Genomic DNA, 19,632 nt, shown 5'->3' with positions numbered 1-19,632 from the left:
TGGCATTTGTTTTTTAATTGCAATTTTGCAAAACTGTTGAAAAGTCATTATAAAACAAGAGGGTTAGGGCTGCTGGATGAAGAATCTGGTATCAGAACGTTTTTTTCTGATTACAACCTTTCAGGATCTGAAAAATTCTTTTATAATTGAAATAAGAATTTCATTTTACTATTTGTCACTCAGGATTCATTTTGCATAGATTATTGGTTAGTTTTCAGTGTTATTTGCAGGGTCTCTTTAACCCCTTACCACGCTTTTGTGGTCCCTTAGAAAGTTAAATTTAATGAAAGACCTTTTCTTTAGATTAAAATTTTAAAGGCTTCATTTCCAACCCTTAGATACTAGTGAGCAGCAAACAATATAAAACCTGAACAGACTGGGAGTTACTCGCAGGCTGTTCTGGTTTTATGCTGTTTGCACATAGCTATTTTCACTTTGCTTCTGAGAGGGAAAGGATTAAGAGATGTATTATTGGGAACACATTTCGCTGATGTGATGTTTATTGGCATCTTTCCTCTCTCTAACTTGTGCTGTGTTCATGGTTGACAAAAAAGGAGGCCAAGTTTAATGACCAGCCAAATCTTGCAAGGCTCTTCAGACCTTTTGTTTTTTTAGTTTTAATTAAAATATACAAACTCAGCAATAAGTTCCAGCTCTCTTAAGTCATGCACTTTTCACGTACATGTACTCTTTTTTTTAAACTTTCCAATACAAAAATGTTACTTCCTTTAAAATTGAAGTAAAGTTTGATATACTGCAAAAAATATAGCATTCCATGGGGTCAATTTTTTTACAACATTAATGTATTTCTGTCCATGACCTTGTTTGGCATTTAACCCTTTGCATGCTGGGAAATTTGTCGTCTGCTAACATGTTGTCTGCTGAATTTCTAAAATTAGCCATTTCTTCGATATTTTTCAAAGAATACTATCAGAATAGCTAACAGTTTGGATCCTGATGAGATTCCATGTTCTGTGGCGTCTCATCTGGATCCAAACTGTTTGCAAAGACCTTCAAAATTCGGTTCCAGCACTGAAAGAGGTAATATGCTAAACATTTCAGAATTGTGTAGAACAGCCTTTTGACAGCCAGCAGGTGTTTGTGAGCAAGAACACTGTGTTTATGGACGAGTTTGGAGTGAACATTCGCAACTACCTAGAGCAACTTGAGGCTAGAATAGGTATGTAAGTATAACTATATAAGCCTACAATTTCCAAAGCTGGGCGAGTTTCTTAGTGATAGAATTAATGAGTTTAATTGTCACAATGTATCACTTCCTTTTTTGTTTGTGTCAAAAGAAGGTCTTTATTATTTTATTATTTAATTGTTGATTTCTGATGTCTTTTGAAAATATGGACTCAAAGCTCGAGTGGATAAATGAGCTTTATTGCTTTTTGCAAGGGAAACTGTTATTATTCCCACAATTTTTTCAAGTTCATCAAACAGAGGAAAACAAAAAGTAAAATATTTAGGGTAATGGTAAGAAAGTGTTGGTTTTGGTAGATAAGAGATTTTTATCCGATTGTTATCATCACAAAAAAAAGAAATAGTTGTGGCATTGAATTGATAGTTCACCAAGTCAGAAAAATATCCTCATAACAATTGTTTCTCAGGAGAGTCCAACGAGGTTGATCAGAGGTTCAAGTTTGTGGGGCTGTGTGGGCTGTACATATTGCATTTCCAGCTGTTTAGAGTCACGGACAAGAAAGTGTTCAAGTCACTCTGGGACATCTATAAAAAGGTTTGGTTTTAAAGCATGGACAAGTATACACGTTTTTTAACCAGGTTTTCCGAAGGAAAAAACTGGTTATTAGATTGGCGAATGTCGGTGGGCGGGCTGGAGAATTACGTCGATATATCCAAGGTCAAGGTCACACTTTGAGTTCAAAGGTCAAAAATGGCCATAAATGAGCTTGTCCGGGCCATAACTATGTCATTCATTATGAGATTTTAAATTATTTGGCATATTTGTTCACCATCATTGGACGGTGTGTCGCTTGTTAAGTTCAAGGTCACTTTTTTTTTATTGAATACCTGGTGTTGTGACAATTTTGTCCCTTGTTATTAGGAGTATACACTTCATTCCATTTTGACCAGTATTCAAATCTGATATATTTGTCACTAAAAAATTATAAACATATTTTAAAACTAGTATAAATTTATTAATAATACTGAAATCAGCTAATATGTTCTTGGACAGTTCTCCTTTGTCCATCTGTCCAGCCATTTTGCTGTTTTACCAACCTTGTATCTCTTTTGAAAATATCACAACGATCATGAAACTTGATATACTCGTTAGCAAGATGACAGGATTATGAATGACCTTTGATGTGTGCAGAAGTAATGTTGATGGGAAACATTTTGCTACCACAGGTCAAACTCATGACTGTTTCACATTTTAGAAAGAGACTGATATATGTGAGACAAATAGATATGAAATTTGATTTTGAAGCATTATACAAGTGAATATGAAGTGCAATGTGAATCCTGATTGATAGTCTAGTAGACAAGGTGCCATGCACACTTATATTCCCCCCTTTGATGAAGCAGGGCTATAATGATTTGAATCTGTCCTGCAGTCAGTTAGTAAGTCCATCTGATGGTCAGATTTCGCTTAGTAGGTTATTTTGTTTCCGCACAAAATATAGAGAACGCTTTGACCTGCAATGATGCACACTGGTATGATTATTTCTTGGTATGAAAGGAAGACTCCTTTCATTTTTGAAGACCACATGTTTAAAGGTCAAGGCCACTGGGTCCATGAAGAAACCCATCGATTTTCAGTTCAACTGGTCCAAGATTTGTTACATGATTTTGCACCCTCATGATCTGCAGAGAATGGTTTAACTGATGATCAGCAAAATTGGTTTGCTAGATCATAGTTATCAAAGGAAAACAACTATTAAAATTTAGGTCAAGAGGTCAAATGTCAAGGTCATGAATGTGGGTTATTTTAAAAATCTCTTCACTATTTCCCATAGTGACAACTTTGCTGAAAGTTTGGGGGCATACATGTTTTACAAATATATTTTATTTTATAGTGTTATATATTTGAGCCTCATTCTGGGATAACTGGGCTTAATGCATATTCGTCAAGTGTTATTTTAGATTAGCCTGTGCAGTCCGCACAGGCTAAACATAGACAACACTCACTTGAGTTGATTTGTGTTTGGAACAGACAAAACAAATCCATAGGTGGAAAGTCTTGTCCCAGATAAGCCTGTGCAGACTGCACAGGCTAATTAGGGACAACACTTAAAGCACGTGCTTTAAGCCCAGATTTCCCAGAACCAGGCATATTTATTTCCAGCTGCCATCGGTGCACCTGCTGGGAAGTGTAGTCTGGTTCCCCAATGAGTTTCTACTGGACAAACTTCCCCACATGGCCAAGGCCCTTGACCGCAAGGCAGAGGAGCTGGTGAAACAAGCTCAAACCTCTTACCTGCAGCAGAAGGACCAGATGTTGTCAAGGTAACCACAAATGAAACGCTGTATGGCATATATCTCTGGTTTAAGGTGAGACTGTTGTTTCTTATTTGAGCTGTATCTAGGAAAACCAGGCATTGGGATTCATTCCAAGAATCAATACAGATAAGCCTGTGCTGTCTCTTATCAGCCTGTGCTGTCTCTGATCAGCCTGTGCTTTCTCTGATCAGCATTGATGTCTCTGATCAGCCTGTGCTGTCTCTGATCAGCCTGTGTTGTCTCTGATCAGCCTGTGCTGTCTCTGATCAGCCTGTGCTGTCTCTGAACAGCCTGTGCTGTCTGATCAGCCTGTGCTGTCTCTGATCAGCCTGTGCTGTCTCTGATCAGCCTGTGCTGTCTATGATCAGCCTGTGCTGTCTATGATCAGCCTGTGCTGTCTATGATCAGCCTGTGCTGTCTCTGGTCAGACTGTGCTGTCTCTGATCAGCCTGTGCTGTCTCTGGTCAGACTGTGCTGTCTATGATCAGCCTGTGCTGTCTCTGGTCAGACTGTGCTGTCTCTGATCAGACTGTGCTGTCTCTAATCAGCCTGTGCTGTCTCTGATCAGACTGTGCTGTCTCTGGTCAGACTGTGCTGTCTCTGATCAGACTGTGTTGTCTCTGATCAGCCTGTGCTGTCTCTGATCAGCCTGTGCTGTCTATGATCAGCCTGTGCTGTCTCTGGTCAGACTGTGCTGTCTCTGATCAGACTGTGCTGTCTATGATCAGCCTGTGCTGTCTCTGGTCAGCCTGTGCTGTCTCTGGTCAGCCTGTGCTGTCTCTGGTCAGACTGTGCTGTCTCTGGTCAGACTGTGCTGTCTCTAATCAGCCTGTGCTGTCTCTGATCAGCCTGTGCTGTCTCTGATCAGCCTGTGCTGTCTATGATCAGCATGTGCTGTCTCTGGTCAGACTGTGCTGTCTCTGATCAGACTGTGCTGTCTATGATCAGCCTGTGCTGTCTCTGGTCAGCCTGTGCTGTCTCTGGTCAGCCTGTGCTGTCTCTGGTCAGACTGTGCTGTCTCTGGTCAGACTGTGCTGTCTCTGATCAGACTGTGCTGTCTCTGATCAGCCTGTGCTGTCTCTGATCAGACTGTGCTGTCTCTGATCAGACTGTGATGTCTCTGATCAGCCTGTGCTGTCTCTGATCAGCCTGTGCTGTCTCTGATCAGCCTGTGCTGTCTCTGGTCAGACTGTGCTGTCTCTGATCAGCCTGTACTGTCTCTGATCAGCCTGTGCTGTCTCTGATCAGCCTGTGCTGTCTCTGATCAGCCTGTGCTGTCTCTGATCAGCCTGTGCTGTCTCTGATCAGACTGTGCTGTCTCTGATCAGACTGTGCTGTCTCTGATCAGCCTGTGCTGTCTCTGATCAGCCTGTGCTGTCTCTGATCAGCCTGTGCTGTCTCTGATCAGCCTGTGCTGTCTATAATCAGCCTGTGCTGTCTCTGGTCAGCCTGTGCTGTCTCTAGTCAGCCTGTGCTGTCTCTGGTCAGCCTGTGTTGTCTCTGATCAGACTGTGCTGTCTCTGATCAGCATGTGCTGTCTCTGATCAGCCTGTGCTGTCTCTGGTCAGCCTGTGCTGTCTCTGGTCAGACTGTGCTGTCTCTGGTCAGCCTGTGCTGTCTCTGATCAGCCTGTGCTGTCTCTGATCAGCCTGTGCTGTCTCTAATCAGACTGTGCTGTCTCTGACCAGCCTGTGCTGTCTCTGATTAGCCTGTGCTTGATGTGCTGGTTTTGGAACAATCTTTATTGCACATGCATTAAGAATTTTTACCTAGAGACGGGCTCAATGCTGTATAAGACACAATAGTTTCATACTGAAAATCTAGAAACATCTGTCTTCCATGTTATTGTTAACTATGTTTGTGGTATTTGAATCTGTCTTTTGTAATAATATAATTTGTTATTGTTAGGTCTGATTACAATTAAGTGTTTACATCACATTGTCTTTCAATAAAAAAGTCTAAAACATTTCTGCATTGACATTTTGCACAGTTGTAAAATAAAACAACATTTTTTTAACTTGCAAATATTAATATGTATTACTTTGAGAACATGTGTTTGTAAGAAGCTGCTTTTAATATTTTTCATTATTATTTTTAATAATGTAAAATGCTCAATGGTGGAAGTTATTTGTAACAACACTTGTTTTCCTCATTTGAGCAGGCAGAGGTAAGGACCCGTTTGGTTGTTATCTGGTTCTGTGGTATTGCATGCCGTTTTCTTGCTTATTAATTAACAGTTTTAACACCTTATTTCAAATTTTTATTATAGTGTGCTTTACATCTATATGTTTATTATATGTTTTTAGACACTTAATAATAGTGGTTGTCTTATCAGAATCTAAATATTCAGAATCTTAAACATTGTTTTAAAAGTGTCAGAAAAAGCATTTGCTATTCTCGGTTAAAATCAGAAATAATCCATCCATGCTCTCTTTTGTTATTTCATGTGATGGTTTAAACTTTTGGCTTGAGGGGTTGATTGTGTCACTTTATTGTATATTGTATATTGGTGACCTTAAAGAACTTGTCTATTGGCATATATAGTTCAATAAATACTTCACATGATTAAATAGTTAAACATTCTCAAATAAGAAGATTATAAAAATCACCTTTGCTACCTATTTAATGATAATGGCCTGAAACATAGACCACACTTTTATTTGTTTTTCTAAAACAAAAACAAAACAATAAAAATTAAAAAAAAAAATATTTGCATAACTTTTGGGTGTACCAATACATAATATGAACAAAGATATAATAAATATATGGTATTTATTTTCTAACTCTAGCTTTATTTTATTTTGCACCCTATGGGGTAGCATATAGAAATTGTGTTGTGCGTCCTTCTGTCCTCTGTCCCACTTTATGTGTGACGCATAGCTCTGAAAGGATTGAAGGAATTTAAATTAAACTTCATAAATGACAGAGGCTTCTAGTTTGAAGTTTTGAGAAAAGTTACTATAACTCGTCAAGATTGAAGGAGTTAGTTATTGCTCTTTAGTCATCATTTTTATGTTCATGACATAACTTTTTTAGTATTGAATGTATTTTTATAAAACTTGGTACATTTATAAAGGGCATAGACAGGAAATGCAGAGCACAAGACCCACATCTATCTTATCAGTATTTTTATAATGTTTGACATATTGATTTTTGCCCTGTCTGTTTGTTTGTTGGTAAATGTTTGTTGGTCTGTGTGCGTCAAACTTTAACATTGGCCATAACTTTTGCAATATTGAAGATAGCAACTTGATATTTGGCATGTACATGTATGTGTATCTCATGGAGCTGCACATTTTGAGTGGTGAATGGTCAAGGTCATCCTTCAAGGTCAAATATATGGGGGGACATAGTGTTTCACAAACACATCTTGTTGGAGTTATTGCTTATTTTTGTATAGTCTGTTTCTTGCGTGGAGCATATCTCTGCAAGTACATGTATTGAAGGTATTCAAATAGAACTTCTTGTAATTATATATGGTATAAAGAGAATTTTTTAAAACAGTATGATTCTGTCTAATTTATTTATAGACTTATTGCCCTTTGTAATATTTTTTTCGTATGACTGGCATGAATCCATAAGTATTGAATGAATTTTTAAAAAGGGCATTGCAACAAAGTGCAGGGTACAAGAACCAAAACTCTTTTTAAAGTAATTTTTGAGTAATTGCCCTAAGCTTTTTTCATGTGCAAAATTATGTGTGATTTTTAAGTACAGATCATAACTCTGCAAGTATTAAAGGGATTCAAATTAGACTTCATATAATAATACATAAGTTTGAGAGAAAGTAGGGAGATATTCATGGAATTTGTGCAATGTCTTTAATTTTATTGTGCAAAGCATTTGTATTATATTACTATAAAATTGATTGTACCGGTAATTAAAATTCATGTCAGTAGAGGGCTTCAATATATACCTTTGGGTCAAAACAAAACTTCAAGGGCAATCTGCACTTACAGTCACAGCACTAAGTCTTGTTAACAATGGAAAGGAACATTGTCAATTATTATAAACACATTAATATGCCTGTATGAGTGTACAATATGTATTTTGTGGTATTGAAAAATCTTCAAACGTGAACACAGAATTCTATCTTATGCACAATGTACATGACAGTATGCAGCAGTGTAATATGTTAGTTTAGTCTATAAATTGAATGGTAAGATCTACCATAACTCTGACTTTTTTCAAAATTTCCCTATAATCTCTTCATTGCAAATGAAATTTATTAGTCTTATTCTTTATCTTACAAATGAAAGGAGTTCAAAGCATATTGAATATAGAGAATAATAGGTTAGTGTTGATTATAGATCAGGTTTATCATGCGAGGCTTATAAAACAAAAAGCACGAGCCTTGGCGAGTGCTTTTTCGTTTTCGTGCCGAGCATGATAAACCTGATCTATTATCAACACTAACCTATTATTCTATTTATCCCACTTTTTATTTTGTAAACCTTTTTGTTTAAACAAAATTAGTTTGACTGGATAATTTCGCTGGATTTATGACGTCATTTCGTCGAAATATTGACGTCATTTCCTGCCGTTGATTATTGATGATATTTAATCAACGGGGCTTTAATCAACCGAATTCGCTGTAAAAGTGGGATAAATAATTGTTGTCTTCTACTGGTGAAACCGGAGGGGACTTATGGTTTGCGCTCTGTGTGTCAGTCTGTGAGTCCGTCACACTTTTCTGGATCCTGTGATAACTTTAAAAGTTCTTCATATTTTTTAATGAAACTTGAAACATGGACAGATGGCAATATAGAGATTATGCACATCATTTCATTTTATTCCTACGTCAAGAATTCTGGTTGCTATGGCAACAAAAAGACTAGAAATATTGCTGAAAATGGTGGATCCTGCAATAACTTTAAAAGTTTTTGATATTTTTTCATGAAACTTGAAACATGGATAGATGGCAATATGGAGATTATGCGCGTCATTTCATTTTATTCCTACGTCAAGAATTCTGGTTGCTATGGCAACAAAAAGACTAGAAATATTGCTGAAAATGGTGGAGTTTCACTGGTAGGGAGTTTATATTGCTTAGTAATAGTCTTGTTTAATCAGTTTTCCTTTACATTGACCCCTTTTTATTGTAAATTGGAATTATAAAACTCGGACATATGAATTGCGTTGGAAAATATCAGCTTTTTATCAAGCATACCTGTGCAAATCATTTGGAGATCATTAGGGATCATCTTATGTCCATCCTGGGTCGTCCGTTGTGTGTTGTTAGCAAACTTTTCATTTAAACAACATTACAATGCATGGTAAATTTTACAACACTTATCAGGAATGGAGGAACTTGTATAATTGTTCAAATTATTTTGGTCAAATGCTTTTAGTATTAAAAGGCCACCACAACTAAAATAGAATTAAAAATAAAAACATTGTCTTTTCAGAAACCAAACAAGTCTGGGATTAAATATTTGTTGTTTAACTGGTCCTCTTTTAATTTCAATTAATGCCTTTTGGGGTTACAAATGGCAATGCACTAGAAATCACATGATTTGTATGGACTTATATAGTGAATAATTCATTTGATTTCAGCAAAACATAAAACTCTTTCAGAGTTGTTGTAATCATTCATGGCATCATAAGATGCCAAAATTGATAGAGTTACTTGTTTTCCTTAAATGAATTTTGTAAAAAGTTAAAAAGTGTTCTTCTTGGGAACTGCAAGGATGTAAGGTTTGGTGTTTTTCTTGCAGCATCTTATGTTGGTCCTCTACCAACTTTCTTCAAATAATGGTTTTGGGGTAAAAATTAACCCAGTTCTGGGGGCCACAGGTCAAATGTTTTTTTAAGCATAATAATTTTAAAAAGTCTTGGAAAAAAATAAAGCCCACAGATTTGATATTCGGTCTGTGACATCAGATATTGGTACTCTACAAAGAGTATTTAAATCATGCATCTGGGTTGGGAACCAGCCACACTCCAGTGGTCATATATAACTTTTAAAAGTATTCTTAGGACATGCATGGGTCAAGGGGTCTAAAACTGGGTATCTAACAGTGTATAGAGGTCCTCTACAAAGTTGGTTTAAATTGTGCCCCTTGGGTAAAAACTGGCCAGTCCCAGAGACCACTTGTTTTATAGAGGATTATATAGTAAAATAGTGTTGTTCCATAGTTTACCTGTATGTAGATTTACTGTTTCCTCCTGTTTTTTATTTTCATTTTCTTTTCAATATATGGATAAGCATATAGAATAAGTTTCTGTGCTTTTTTTCTTAACATAGAAAACAGTTGCTGGATTCCATAATTATTCTCATATATTACTTGTAATTTTCTATATATTACTTGTAATTTTCTTGTATACCAATGGCAAACTTACAAGTACTCAAATTCAATAATTTTATTCTGAAAAAAAAAACACCATAATTTATAGCATTAACTAATAACAAAAATTAAGCAAACATGCATATTATATATAGAATATCTCTCTTTGTTTACCTTATATCATAATAAGTAATTATGCCTAAGTTTTTGTATGATATGCATACTTTTTTGCAAGTTTTGTATAGTTCTCATTGAAACATTGTTTTAATGTAAAATTTATACTCTTTGTTCCCGTTTTTATGCCCCCCCCCCCTTCGAAGAAGAGGGGGTATATTGTTTTTGGCCTGTCTGTCTGTGATTGTATGTGTGTGTCTGTCTGTCCCAAAACTTAAACCTTGGTCATAACTTTGCAATATTGAAGATTGCAACTTGATATTTGGCATGCATGTTTATCTCATGGAGCAGCACATTTTGAGTGGTGAAAGGTCAAAGTCATCCTTCAAGGTAATAGGTCAAATATATTGGGGGAGGGGCATAGTGTTTCACAAACAGATCACTTGTTTAAAAACATGTTTTACCAAAAATTGTCATAAAGCAAGATTAAAATATGGATTCTTCCTGCATGATGTGCATAAAAGCTATCTCTGTTCAACTGATTTCCAACAGACAACAGCTTTGTAAATATGTCCACATGCTGCAGGGATGTGCAGGCCTATCATGCAACTGTCACAGCTTGGATGGTGGAAATGGAGACAAACGTTCCAAGGGGCAAAACTCTTATGGAAGACCTCCAGAGCAGATCTAGCCTCTTCATTCAGGTAAACAGCCCGCATACATGGACTTTCCTCAGTGCTTAAGTACAATCTGCTTCAGTATTTGTATCCTCAATCAAAATAATCGTTTGAAATTAATTTGACAATTGGAGATTATGTACGGGGAACAATGTTAGAACTAAATGTGTAATTTGTCTTTAAAAAGTATTAGAAAGTAAATTCAAATTTTTAAGTATTAATACATTTGTTTCCTGTCCATAGGGCCTGCTGTATGGACAGCAGATTCAGCACCTTGTGAGGTCAGTGATGAACCTCCATGTGTCCCTACAGAAGCCTATGACCAAGACAGCTGTACTGGCTCTGTGTAAGATGGTGGAGCTACTCAAGGTAAGTTGCAGTGTGGATTTCAGTACTAAATAAAACAAACACGGAGGAATCATTGCAACTGTAGTGCTGGCGTTATTTGTAGAAAATTATGCAATTAAGTTTATGTTGAGGTATTAAGTAATGTATAAAGAAATGTATGCAAGCAGTGAGTTCAATTTGTATGTTTACTTAACCTATTTTGGCTCAATTGAGAAATTTTTATTTTTAATGTGCACAATGTTATTCGTCTGAACTATGTATGGGTGAAGCTGTACGGTTGAAAAAAAACACAACATTGTTAGTTATACTAATAGCAGACAATTCATTTAATAAAGTTTAAGGGATGTGTCAACAGCTATTTCCGACCAATATGATTCCTCTGTCTTTCTTTGCTGGAAATGATTACAGAAAGTTAGCAAGCCATCTTTAAACAACAATAAAAAACATGGTACATCTAACATTTCATATATAACATTTACTTAACAGATAATGGTGATAAATACTCATTATACATATGCACATATTGTACATATACGTTGTACATATGCAATTATGTACTAGTATGTATAAAGTTTTAATTTAGGAAACTGTTCCTGCGATATTTCAGGCTGTAGAGCTGACATTCCACAGAAAGACCCTGCTCATATCTGACTATGTACATAAAATCCTGCAGAGGATCAGCTTTGAGATAATAAATGCCATTCAGAATGCAAAGGTAGGCACCAATTAGATAAACGCCATTCAGAATGCAAAGGTAGGCAACAATTAGATAAACACCTTTGAGAATCCAAAGGTTGGAAACAATTAGATGAACACCATTGAAAATGCAAAGGTAGGCACCAATTAGATAAATGCCATTCAGAATGCAAAGGTAGGCAACAATTAGGTAAACACCAATCAGAATGCAAAGGTAGGCAACAATAAGATAAACGCTATTCAGAATGCAATGGTTGGTATTAATTAGATAAACGCGATTCAGAATGCAAAGGTAGGCAACAATTAGATAAACGCAATTCAGAATGCAAAGATTGGTAACAATTAGATAAACGCGATTCAGAACACAAAGGTAGGCACAAATTAGATAAATGCCATTCAGATTGCAAAGGTAGGCAACAATTAGATAAAAGCAATTCAGAACGCAAAGGGAGGCAACAATTAAAAAAACGCCATTCATAACAAAGGTAGGCAACAAATAGATCAACGGCATTCAGTATGCAAAGGTAGGCAACAAATAGATAAACGCCATTCAGAATGCAAAGGTAGGCAACAATTAGATAAATGCCATTCAGAATGCAAAGGTAGGCAACAATTAGATAAACACCATTCAGAACACAAAGGTAGGCAACAATTAGATAAACGCCATTCAGAACGCAAAGGTAGGCAACAATAAGATAAACACCATTCAGAAAGCAAAGTTAGGCAACAATTAGATAAACAAACGACATTCAGAAGGCAAAGGTAGGTAACAATTAGATAAACACCATTCAGAACACAAAGGTAGGCAACAATTAGATAAACACCATTCAGAACACAAAGGTAGGCAACAATTAGATAAACGCCATTCAGAATGCAAAGGTAGGCAACAATTAGATAAACACCATTCAGAACACAAAGGTAGGCAACAATTAGATAAACGCCATTCAGAACGCAAAGGTAGGCAACAATTAGATAAACACCATTCAGAAAGCAAAGTTAGGCAACAATTAGATAAACAAACGACATTCAGAAGGCAAAGGTAGGTAACAATTAGATAAACACCATTCAGAACACAAAGGTAGGCAACAATTATATAAACGCCATTCAGAACGCAAAGGTAGGCAACAATTAGGTAAATGCCATTCAGAACGCAAAGGTAGGCAACAATTAGATTATGTGTCTGCTGGTCTTGATTTCTTGACTTCTTAATGGGAACTGGCATAAGGTCCACTTATTTCAATAGTCAAAAGTAACATTCCAAAATTAATGTAACAAAACAAAATAAATAAATTATTTAGATTATGTAACCCACAATTTTTATTAAATGTTTGTTGTGTCTTTCCATCATTAGAAATGCACATCAGATTTCATAATGAAAAAAACAGCAGAGCTTATTGAGAGTACTAGGTTAGTTTTCAATACAGTTTTTTTATAGAGACTTAAAAAGTCTCAACCACGGTGAGTGGTTCAGGTTCTTGTGATTAACAATTAATTTTATCTGTGTTCAAAACTTACCCTGTATTCTATTAAGACAATTTTTGCAATTTTCTTTCTCTCAAATTTTGAAAACAAAAGAAAATACAAAAAGCAACACTAAAAAATAATAAATGTTAATAAAACGACATGAAATAAGCCTCTCTCAGAGAAAACAGGGTTTAATCATAATACATGTGCATCCCTGCATTCTGGTCAGTAGCTACCCTGGCCGCTAAGGAGACCATGAAACCTTGCATTACTTTATCCCTTTGAGCACTGGAACCGGATTTTGAAGGCCTTTGCAAACAGTTTGGATCCAGATGAGACGCCACGAAGAAAATGCTAATTTTAGAAATTAATTAGATGACATTTTAGCAGACGACAAATTTCCCAGCATGCAAATGGTTATAGGCAACAGGGTAGCTCATGTCCAGATTGTGCGATGTTGCAGGCAGGGCTTTAGTTACCCTGGCCGCATATGGCTTGAGACCCATTTTTGCACCATGTGGGTCACGTTAAATCTTTTTTTTTATGTTCTTTCAGAAACGCATTGTTACTGACAAGAAGTACAGTGAACGTAAACTGGATGTGTTGTCTGCCCTTGTTTTAGCAGAGACAGCTCTCTCTGGACCAGGTAATACAGTCTGTATTGTATATGAATGTTGAATTATATACTTAAATAAAATATAAAAAGTTATAATAAGCATATAACTTTTCTAGGTCAATTCAAACTAATGCAAAATATAAGGGAAGTGTAAGGAAAAAAATGTTTTTTTAGATAAGTATTATAGTATGTACGTACTTATGAATCAATACTCAATTGGAAAATTTTAGAAAATCTTATGAGATATTGAATTGAGGACTTTTAATACCATTTTTATGTATCTGTAGTGACCAAGGAGCGACGTCTGATTGCCCGGCTGGCCTTTGCTATCGGGACCTGTGCAAAAGTGGTAAAATAACTGACATTTATTTATATATTGTTAAATGTGTTATTTTAAATGCTTAGTAATTATTCTATTTTAAATGCAATATACCTGATAATTTCACTAGTTATTTGTTCTATGTTTATTTATTTGATATTTTTTCATCATGACTGGAAGAATTTAAATTCCAATTATTGTGCACTCCATTTATACTAGCTGATATAGAATTAAATTGTGTTCATCATATGCCCATCTGTAATATTTTCATTTACATGTGTTAAGTTTGGATAAAATCGTTTGACTGGGACCTCTAAGACATTGTTAGTTAACATCATGGAGTTGTACAGAAAAACAGTTCTCATAAAATTGAAAAATTCTAAGCACATTGCGCATTCTAAGGCTGATATTCCAAACAACAGATGATAATAAATCCCTCAACAAACAGTTTATTATTGATATATTTGGAATTTGCGTAACGCAGATTTTTGGAATACATGTAATTTATGTTTGGAAAATTATGTGCATTAAGTGCCGTCCGTAAATAGCTTTTGCAGGCCACTAAACCAAATCGTTCACTTCCCTTTCAGGTTTTATGGAATGTTTTTGTTATCTTAAGGATGAATATTCAGTATTGACGGAAGGGTGTTGCTAGATTTGCTTGTGGGGATGATACTTTACGCATCTGCATTAAAACAAATTATCCAGAGACTGGCTCATATAGGTAAATGTTGATGAGCTAAGCCTGGTATTCTCACACTACACACTTCCTCTGCATACTCACTCTAACTGGGTATATCTCAATAATCACATGTCTCATAAATCACATGTGTCTTTCATATCCCAATTCCAGAGGACTTTCAAGGAAGACGAGCTGGCAAATCTTGAGGAGAACATGAGAAAACTGGACATCATAGCCGACCTCAGAGAAAAGTAATAGATAGAGGATATTTGTTCATGTCAGTGTAAGATCGTTTGTTATTTCTCGAGTGATCATAGAAAACATATTTTCACAAGTGGCGCAGCAACGAGTGAAATTATTATTTTTCTTTGATCACAAGTGAAATAACAAAAATTTTACACTGACATGAACAAATTTTCTGTTTCTTTTATGCCCCTTGTTCAAGAAAATAATTAACAGCTGTTTCTCTTTTGCTGAAAAATTACCCTTTCCTTATGTGGCCTGCCTCAATACATTTCAATATACAAAATGACGTCATTATACCAGCGAAATGGTATGGTTAAACTCTTTTACAATGTAAATAAACAGTGAAAAAAGCATAAAATAAAAAGAAAATTTGTTGGATTTGATGGAATATCGTTTTTAATTCACTGGTGATCATAAAAAATAAATTCAATTCTTGAAGTAAATCTTGATATGATGATCTAAAATAGAAAAAGTAGTTCCGAAAACTTGTTATTTTCACTGGTGAAAATAACAATTTGTTTGTTTTCACTGCTGTTATTTCTCTGCAGAAATGTCATATTTTATCATTAGGTATACAAAAAATCAACATCTACTTGTATTTTGTGTGTTTGTCAATGAAAGATGCTTACTCCTCAGTTCACATTGCATTCTCAAACAGCCAATATGATGTTTCACCCTCTATAGGGGGTGGTTTTGATGTAACATTATTCATGACCATATGAGCAGTATCATTCAAACGGATCTTATGCCATATACTGCCAACGAAGCTCCATACCAGCCTGCACTCTGTCCTGGTCAGGAGCGAGACTTTTCGATATTGTCATGAAAATATTTGTGGTCTGTTCAGCTGACAGAGTAGCTCCTGACTAGAATGTGCGACTGGCATTTGACTTATTTTCACATAACACACTTAATATTTTTATGAACGTATAAGTATTTTTTTGCATTCAGTTACGAATTGAAGCATAATGAAGTAATAACAATACTCCTGATATTGTAAGAATTTATATTGCATACAAAGCTTGAAATTCAAATACAAGACTTTTTCTACCGTTTAAACCATTATGTTAGACTGTCATGATTTTTATATGAGCCATTTTGTAACCAGTTAGAAAGATTTAACCGATCTGAACCATGATAGATTCTGATATGACCATTGAAATATTACTTGTTCAATTTTTTTTTAGCATTGCATCATACTTTCAGCATTTTCATGAAGGTTAAAGGGGCCTTTTCACAGACTTTGGCATGTTTTGCGGTTTGTTATTAAATGCTTTGTATTGATTAATGTAAACATTAAATTTTTGAAGCTCCAGTAAAAAAATCAAAAATAAAATTTAAAAAAGGAAAAAAAAAGTAGCCCGCAGCAGGACTTGAACCAGTGACCCCCGGAATCCTGAAGTAAAAAATGCATTAGCCAACTGAGCTATCCTGCCAAGCGTACATCAGATGCGTATTTTATACCTTATATACGCAATCTTCGTAGTTTCACAAATTTAAACGACAACAACAGAACTCTCCAAATTATTCAATCGTTTCGCGTTGCAATGCTTTATTATTATTATGTTTTTAAATCGTCAAAAGATGCATGTTATGGCTATATTAGACCATGGCAAATGTTCAGTTATACTGTTTCCTCACAAATATCATAACTCGACCGAAAATTTGCAAATCTGGAACAACTTTTCTCAATTTTGTCAATTTACCAAACCGTGAAAAGATCCCTTTGATATTAGTTGTGTTTCTGATAATAAAAAAGTTAAAATTGCTAGCCACTAACTTCAGTTAATTTGAATGTATTATTTTCACTTTTTGTTTTACGCCTGTTGTTAAAAACGGGACGTATTATAGTTTCACCCTTGGCGGGCGGGCGGCATCCACAGCAGTGTCCGCTCTCTTATTCAAATACATGTAGTTTTCATCCGATCTTCACCAAACTTGGTCAGAAGTTGTGTCTAGACAATATCTAGGTCAGGTTCAAATATGGGTCATGCGGGGTTAAAAACTAGGTCACGGGGTCAATTAGTGCATTTCAAGGATTAAGCATGGTGTCCGCTCTCTAATTGAAGTAGTTTTCACCTGATCTTCACCAAATTTGGTCAGAAGTTGTGTCTAGATGATATGTAGGTCAAGTTCAAATATGGGTCATGCCGGGTCAAAAACTAGGTCACGAGGTTACTTAGTGCATTTCAAGCATTTAGCATGGTGTCCGCTCTCTAATTGAAGTAGTTTTCATCTGATCTTCACCTTAATTGGTCAGAAGTTGTGTCTAGATGATAAGTAGGTCAAGTTCAAATATGGGTCATGCCGGGCCAAAAAGGAAGTCACAAGGTCACATAGTGCATTTCAAGCATTCAGCATGGTGTCCGCTCTCTAATTGAAGTAGTTATCTGATCTTCACCAAATTAAGTCAGATGTTACATCTAAATGATATCTAGGTCAAGTTCAATTATGGGTCATGCTGGGTCAATAACTAGGTCTCGAGGTCACTTAGTGCATTTCAAGCATTGAGCATGGTGTCCAAAACCTTCGAACGGGCGTATCTTGTGACAGTTTGGCACTCTTGTTTTAATTATCTCATTTGGCAACAGTTGCAAAAGGCAATCAGAGCCTCAACATGACACACATGTGCTATCCTTTCTATGCAGGGTGCGGTCTGTCTGTGACTAAAGTAACATGACACAAAAGTGCTATCCTTTCTATGCAGGGTGCGGTCTGTCTGTGACTGCAGTAACATGACACAAAAGTGCTATCCTTTTTATGCAGGGTGCGGTCTGTCTGTGACTGCAGTAACATGACACACAAGTGCTATCCTTTCTATGCAGGGTGCGGTCTGTCTGTGACTGCAGTAGCATGACACAAAAGTGCTATCCTTTCTATGCAGGGTGCGGTCTGCCTGTGACTGCAGTAACATGACACAAAAGTGCTATCCTTTCTATGCAGGGTGCGGTCTGTCTGTGACTGCAGTAACATGACACAAAAGTGCTATCCTTTCTATGCAGGGTGCGGTCTGCCTGTGACTGCAGCAACATGACACAAAAGTGCTATCCTTTCTATGCAGGGTGCGGTCTGTCTGTGACTGCAGCAACATGACACAAAAGTGCTATCCTTTCTATGCAGGGTGCGGTCTGCCTGTGACTGAAGTAACATGACACAAAAAGTGCTATCCTTTCTATGCAGGGTGCGGTCTGCCTGTGACTGCAGTAACATGACACACAAGTGCTATCCTTTCTATGCAGGGTGTGGTCTGCCTGTGACTGCAGTAACATGACACACAAGTGCTATCCTTTCTATGCAGGGTGTGGTCTGCCTGTGACTGCAGTAACATGACACAAAAGTGCTATCCTTTCTATGCAGGGTGGGGTCTGTCTGTGACTGCAGTAACATGACACAAAAGTGCTATCCTTTCTATGCAGGGTGCGGTCTGTCTGTGACTGCAGTAACATGACACAAAAGTGCTATCCTTTTTATGCATGGTGCGGTCTGTCTGTGACTGCAGTAACATGACACACAAGTGCTATCCTTTCTATGCAGGGTGCAGTCTGTCTGTGACTGCAGTAACATGACACAAAAGTGCTATCCTTTCTATGCAGGGTGCGGTCTGCCTGTGACTGTAGTAACATGACACAAAAGTGCTATCCTTTCTATGCAGGGTGCGGTCTGCCTGTGACTGCAGTAACATGACACACAAGTGCTATCCTTTCTATGCAGGGTGCGGTCTGCCTGTGACTGCAGTAACATGACACACAAGTGCTATCCTTTCTATGCAGGGTGCGGTCTGCCTGTGACTGCAGTAACATGACACACAAGTGCTATCCTTTCTATGCAGGGTGCGGTCTGCCTGTGACTGCAGTAACATGACACAAAAGTGCTATCCTTTCTATGCAGGGTGCGGTCTGCCTGTGACTGTAGTAACATGACACACAAGTGCTATCCTTTCTATGCAGGGTGCGGTCTGCCTGTGACTGTAGTAACATGACACACAAGTGCTATCCTTTCTATGCAGGGTGCGGTCTGCCTGTGACTGTAGTAACATGACACACAAGTGCTATCCTTTCTATGCAGGGTGCGGTCTGCCTGTGACTGCAGTAACATGACACACAAGTGCTATCCTTTCTATGCAGGGTGCGGTCTGCCTGTGACTGTAGTAACATGACACACAAGTGCTATCCTTTCTATGCAGGGTGCGGTCTGCCTGTGACTGTAGTAGCATGACACACAAGTGCTATCCTTTCTATGCAGGGTGCGGTCTGCCTGTGACTGCAGTAACATGACACACATGTGCTATCCTTTCTATGCAGGGTACGGTTTGTCTGTGACTGTAGTAACATGACACACAAGTGCTATCCTTTCTATGCAGGGTACGGTCTGCCTGTGACTGCAGTAACATGACACACAAGTGCTATCCTTTCTATGCAGGGTGCGGTCTGCCTGTGACTGTAGTAACATGACACACAAGTGCTATCCTTTCTATGCAGGGTGCGGTCTGCCTGTGACTGTAGTAGCATGACACACAAGTGCTATCCTTTCTATGTAGGGTGCGGTCTGCCTGTGACTGCAGTAACATGACACACAAGTGCTATCCTTTCTATGCAGGGTGCGGTCTGCCTGTGACTGTAGTAACATGACCCACAAGTGCTATCCTTTCTATGCAGGGTGCGGTCTGCCTGTGACTGCAGTAACATGACACACAAGTGCTATCCTTTCTATGCAGGGTG

The 19,632-nt window shown here is 37.2% G+C and overlaps 1 protein-coding gene across 2 annotated transcripts in view; it reads left to right on the top strand.

Annotated features, from left to right (window-relative positions):
* The window catches only part of LOC127865660 (WASH complex subunit 4-like), a 57,228-nt gene that overhangs the window by 14,957 nt on the left and 22,639 nt on the right, over positions 1-19,632 (top strand). For both annotated transcript variants that reach the window (XM_052405572.1, XM_052405573.1), the window contains exons 8-16: positions 1,063-1,180; positions 1,614-1,741; positions 3,311-3,471; positions 10,453-10,570; positions 10,787-10,912; positions 11,499-11,606; positions 13,607-13,697; positions 13,955-14,016; positions 14,840-14,919. In XM_052405572.1, the coding sequence (XP_052261532.1) occupies positions 1,063-1,180; positions 1,614-1,741; positions 3,311-3,471; positions 10,453-10,570; positions 10,787-10,912; positions 11,499-11,606; positions 13,607-13,697; positions 13,955-14,016; positions 14,840-14,919 (992 nt within the window). The remainder of the gene's footprint in view (positions 1-1,062; positions 1,181-1,613; positions 1,742-3,310; positions 3,472-10,452; positions 10,571-10,786; positions 10,913-11,498; positions 11,607-13,606; positions 13,698-13,954; positions 14,017-14,839; positions 14,920-19,632) is intronic.

The sequence above is a fragment of the Dreissena polymorpha genome, chromosome 2 (assembly GCF_020536995.1).
Source record: "Dreissena polymorpha isolate Duluth1 chromosome 2, UMN_Dpol_1.0, whole genome shotgun sequence".
Classification (NCBI taxonomy): Eukaryota; Metazoa; Mollusca; class Bivalvia; order Myida; family Dreissenidae; genus Dreissena; species Dreissena polymorpha.
This window is presented reverse-complemented; position numbering and strand designations above follow the sequence as displayed.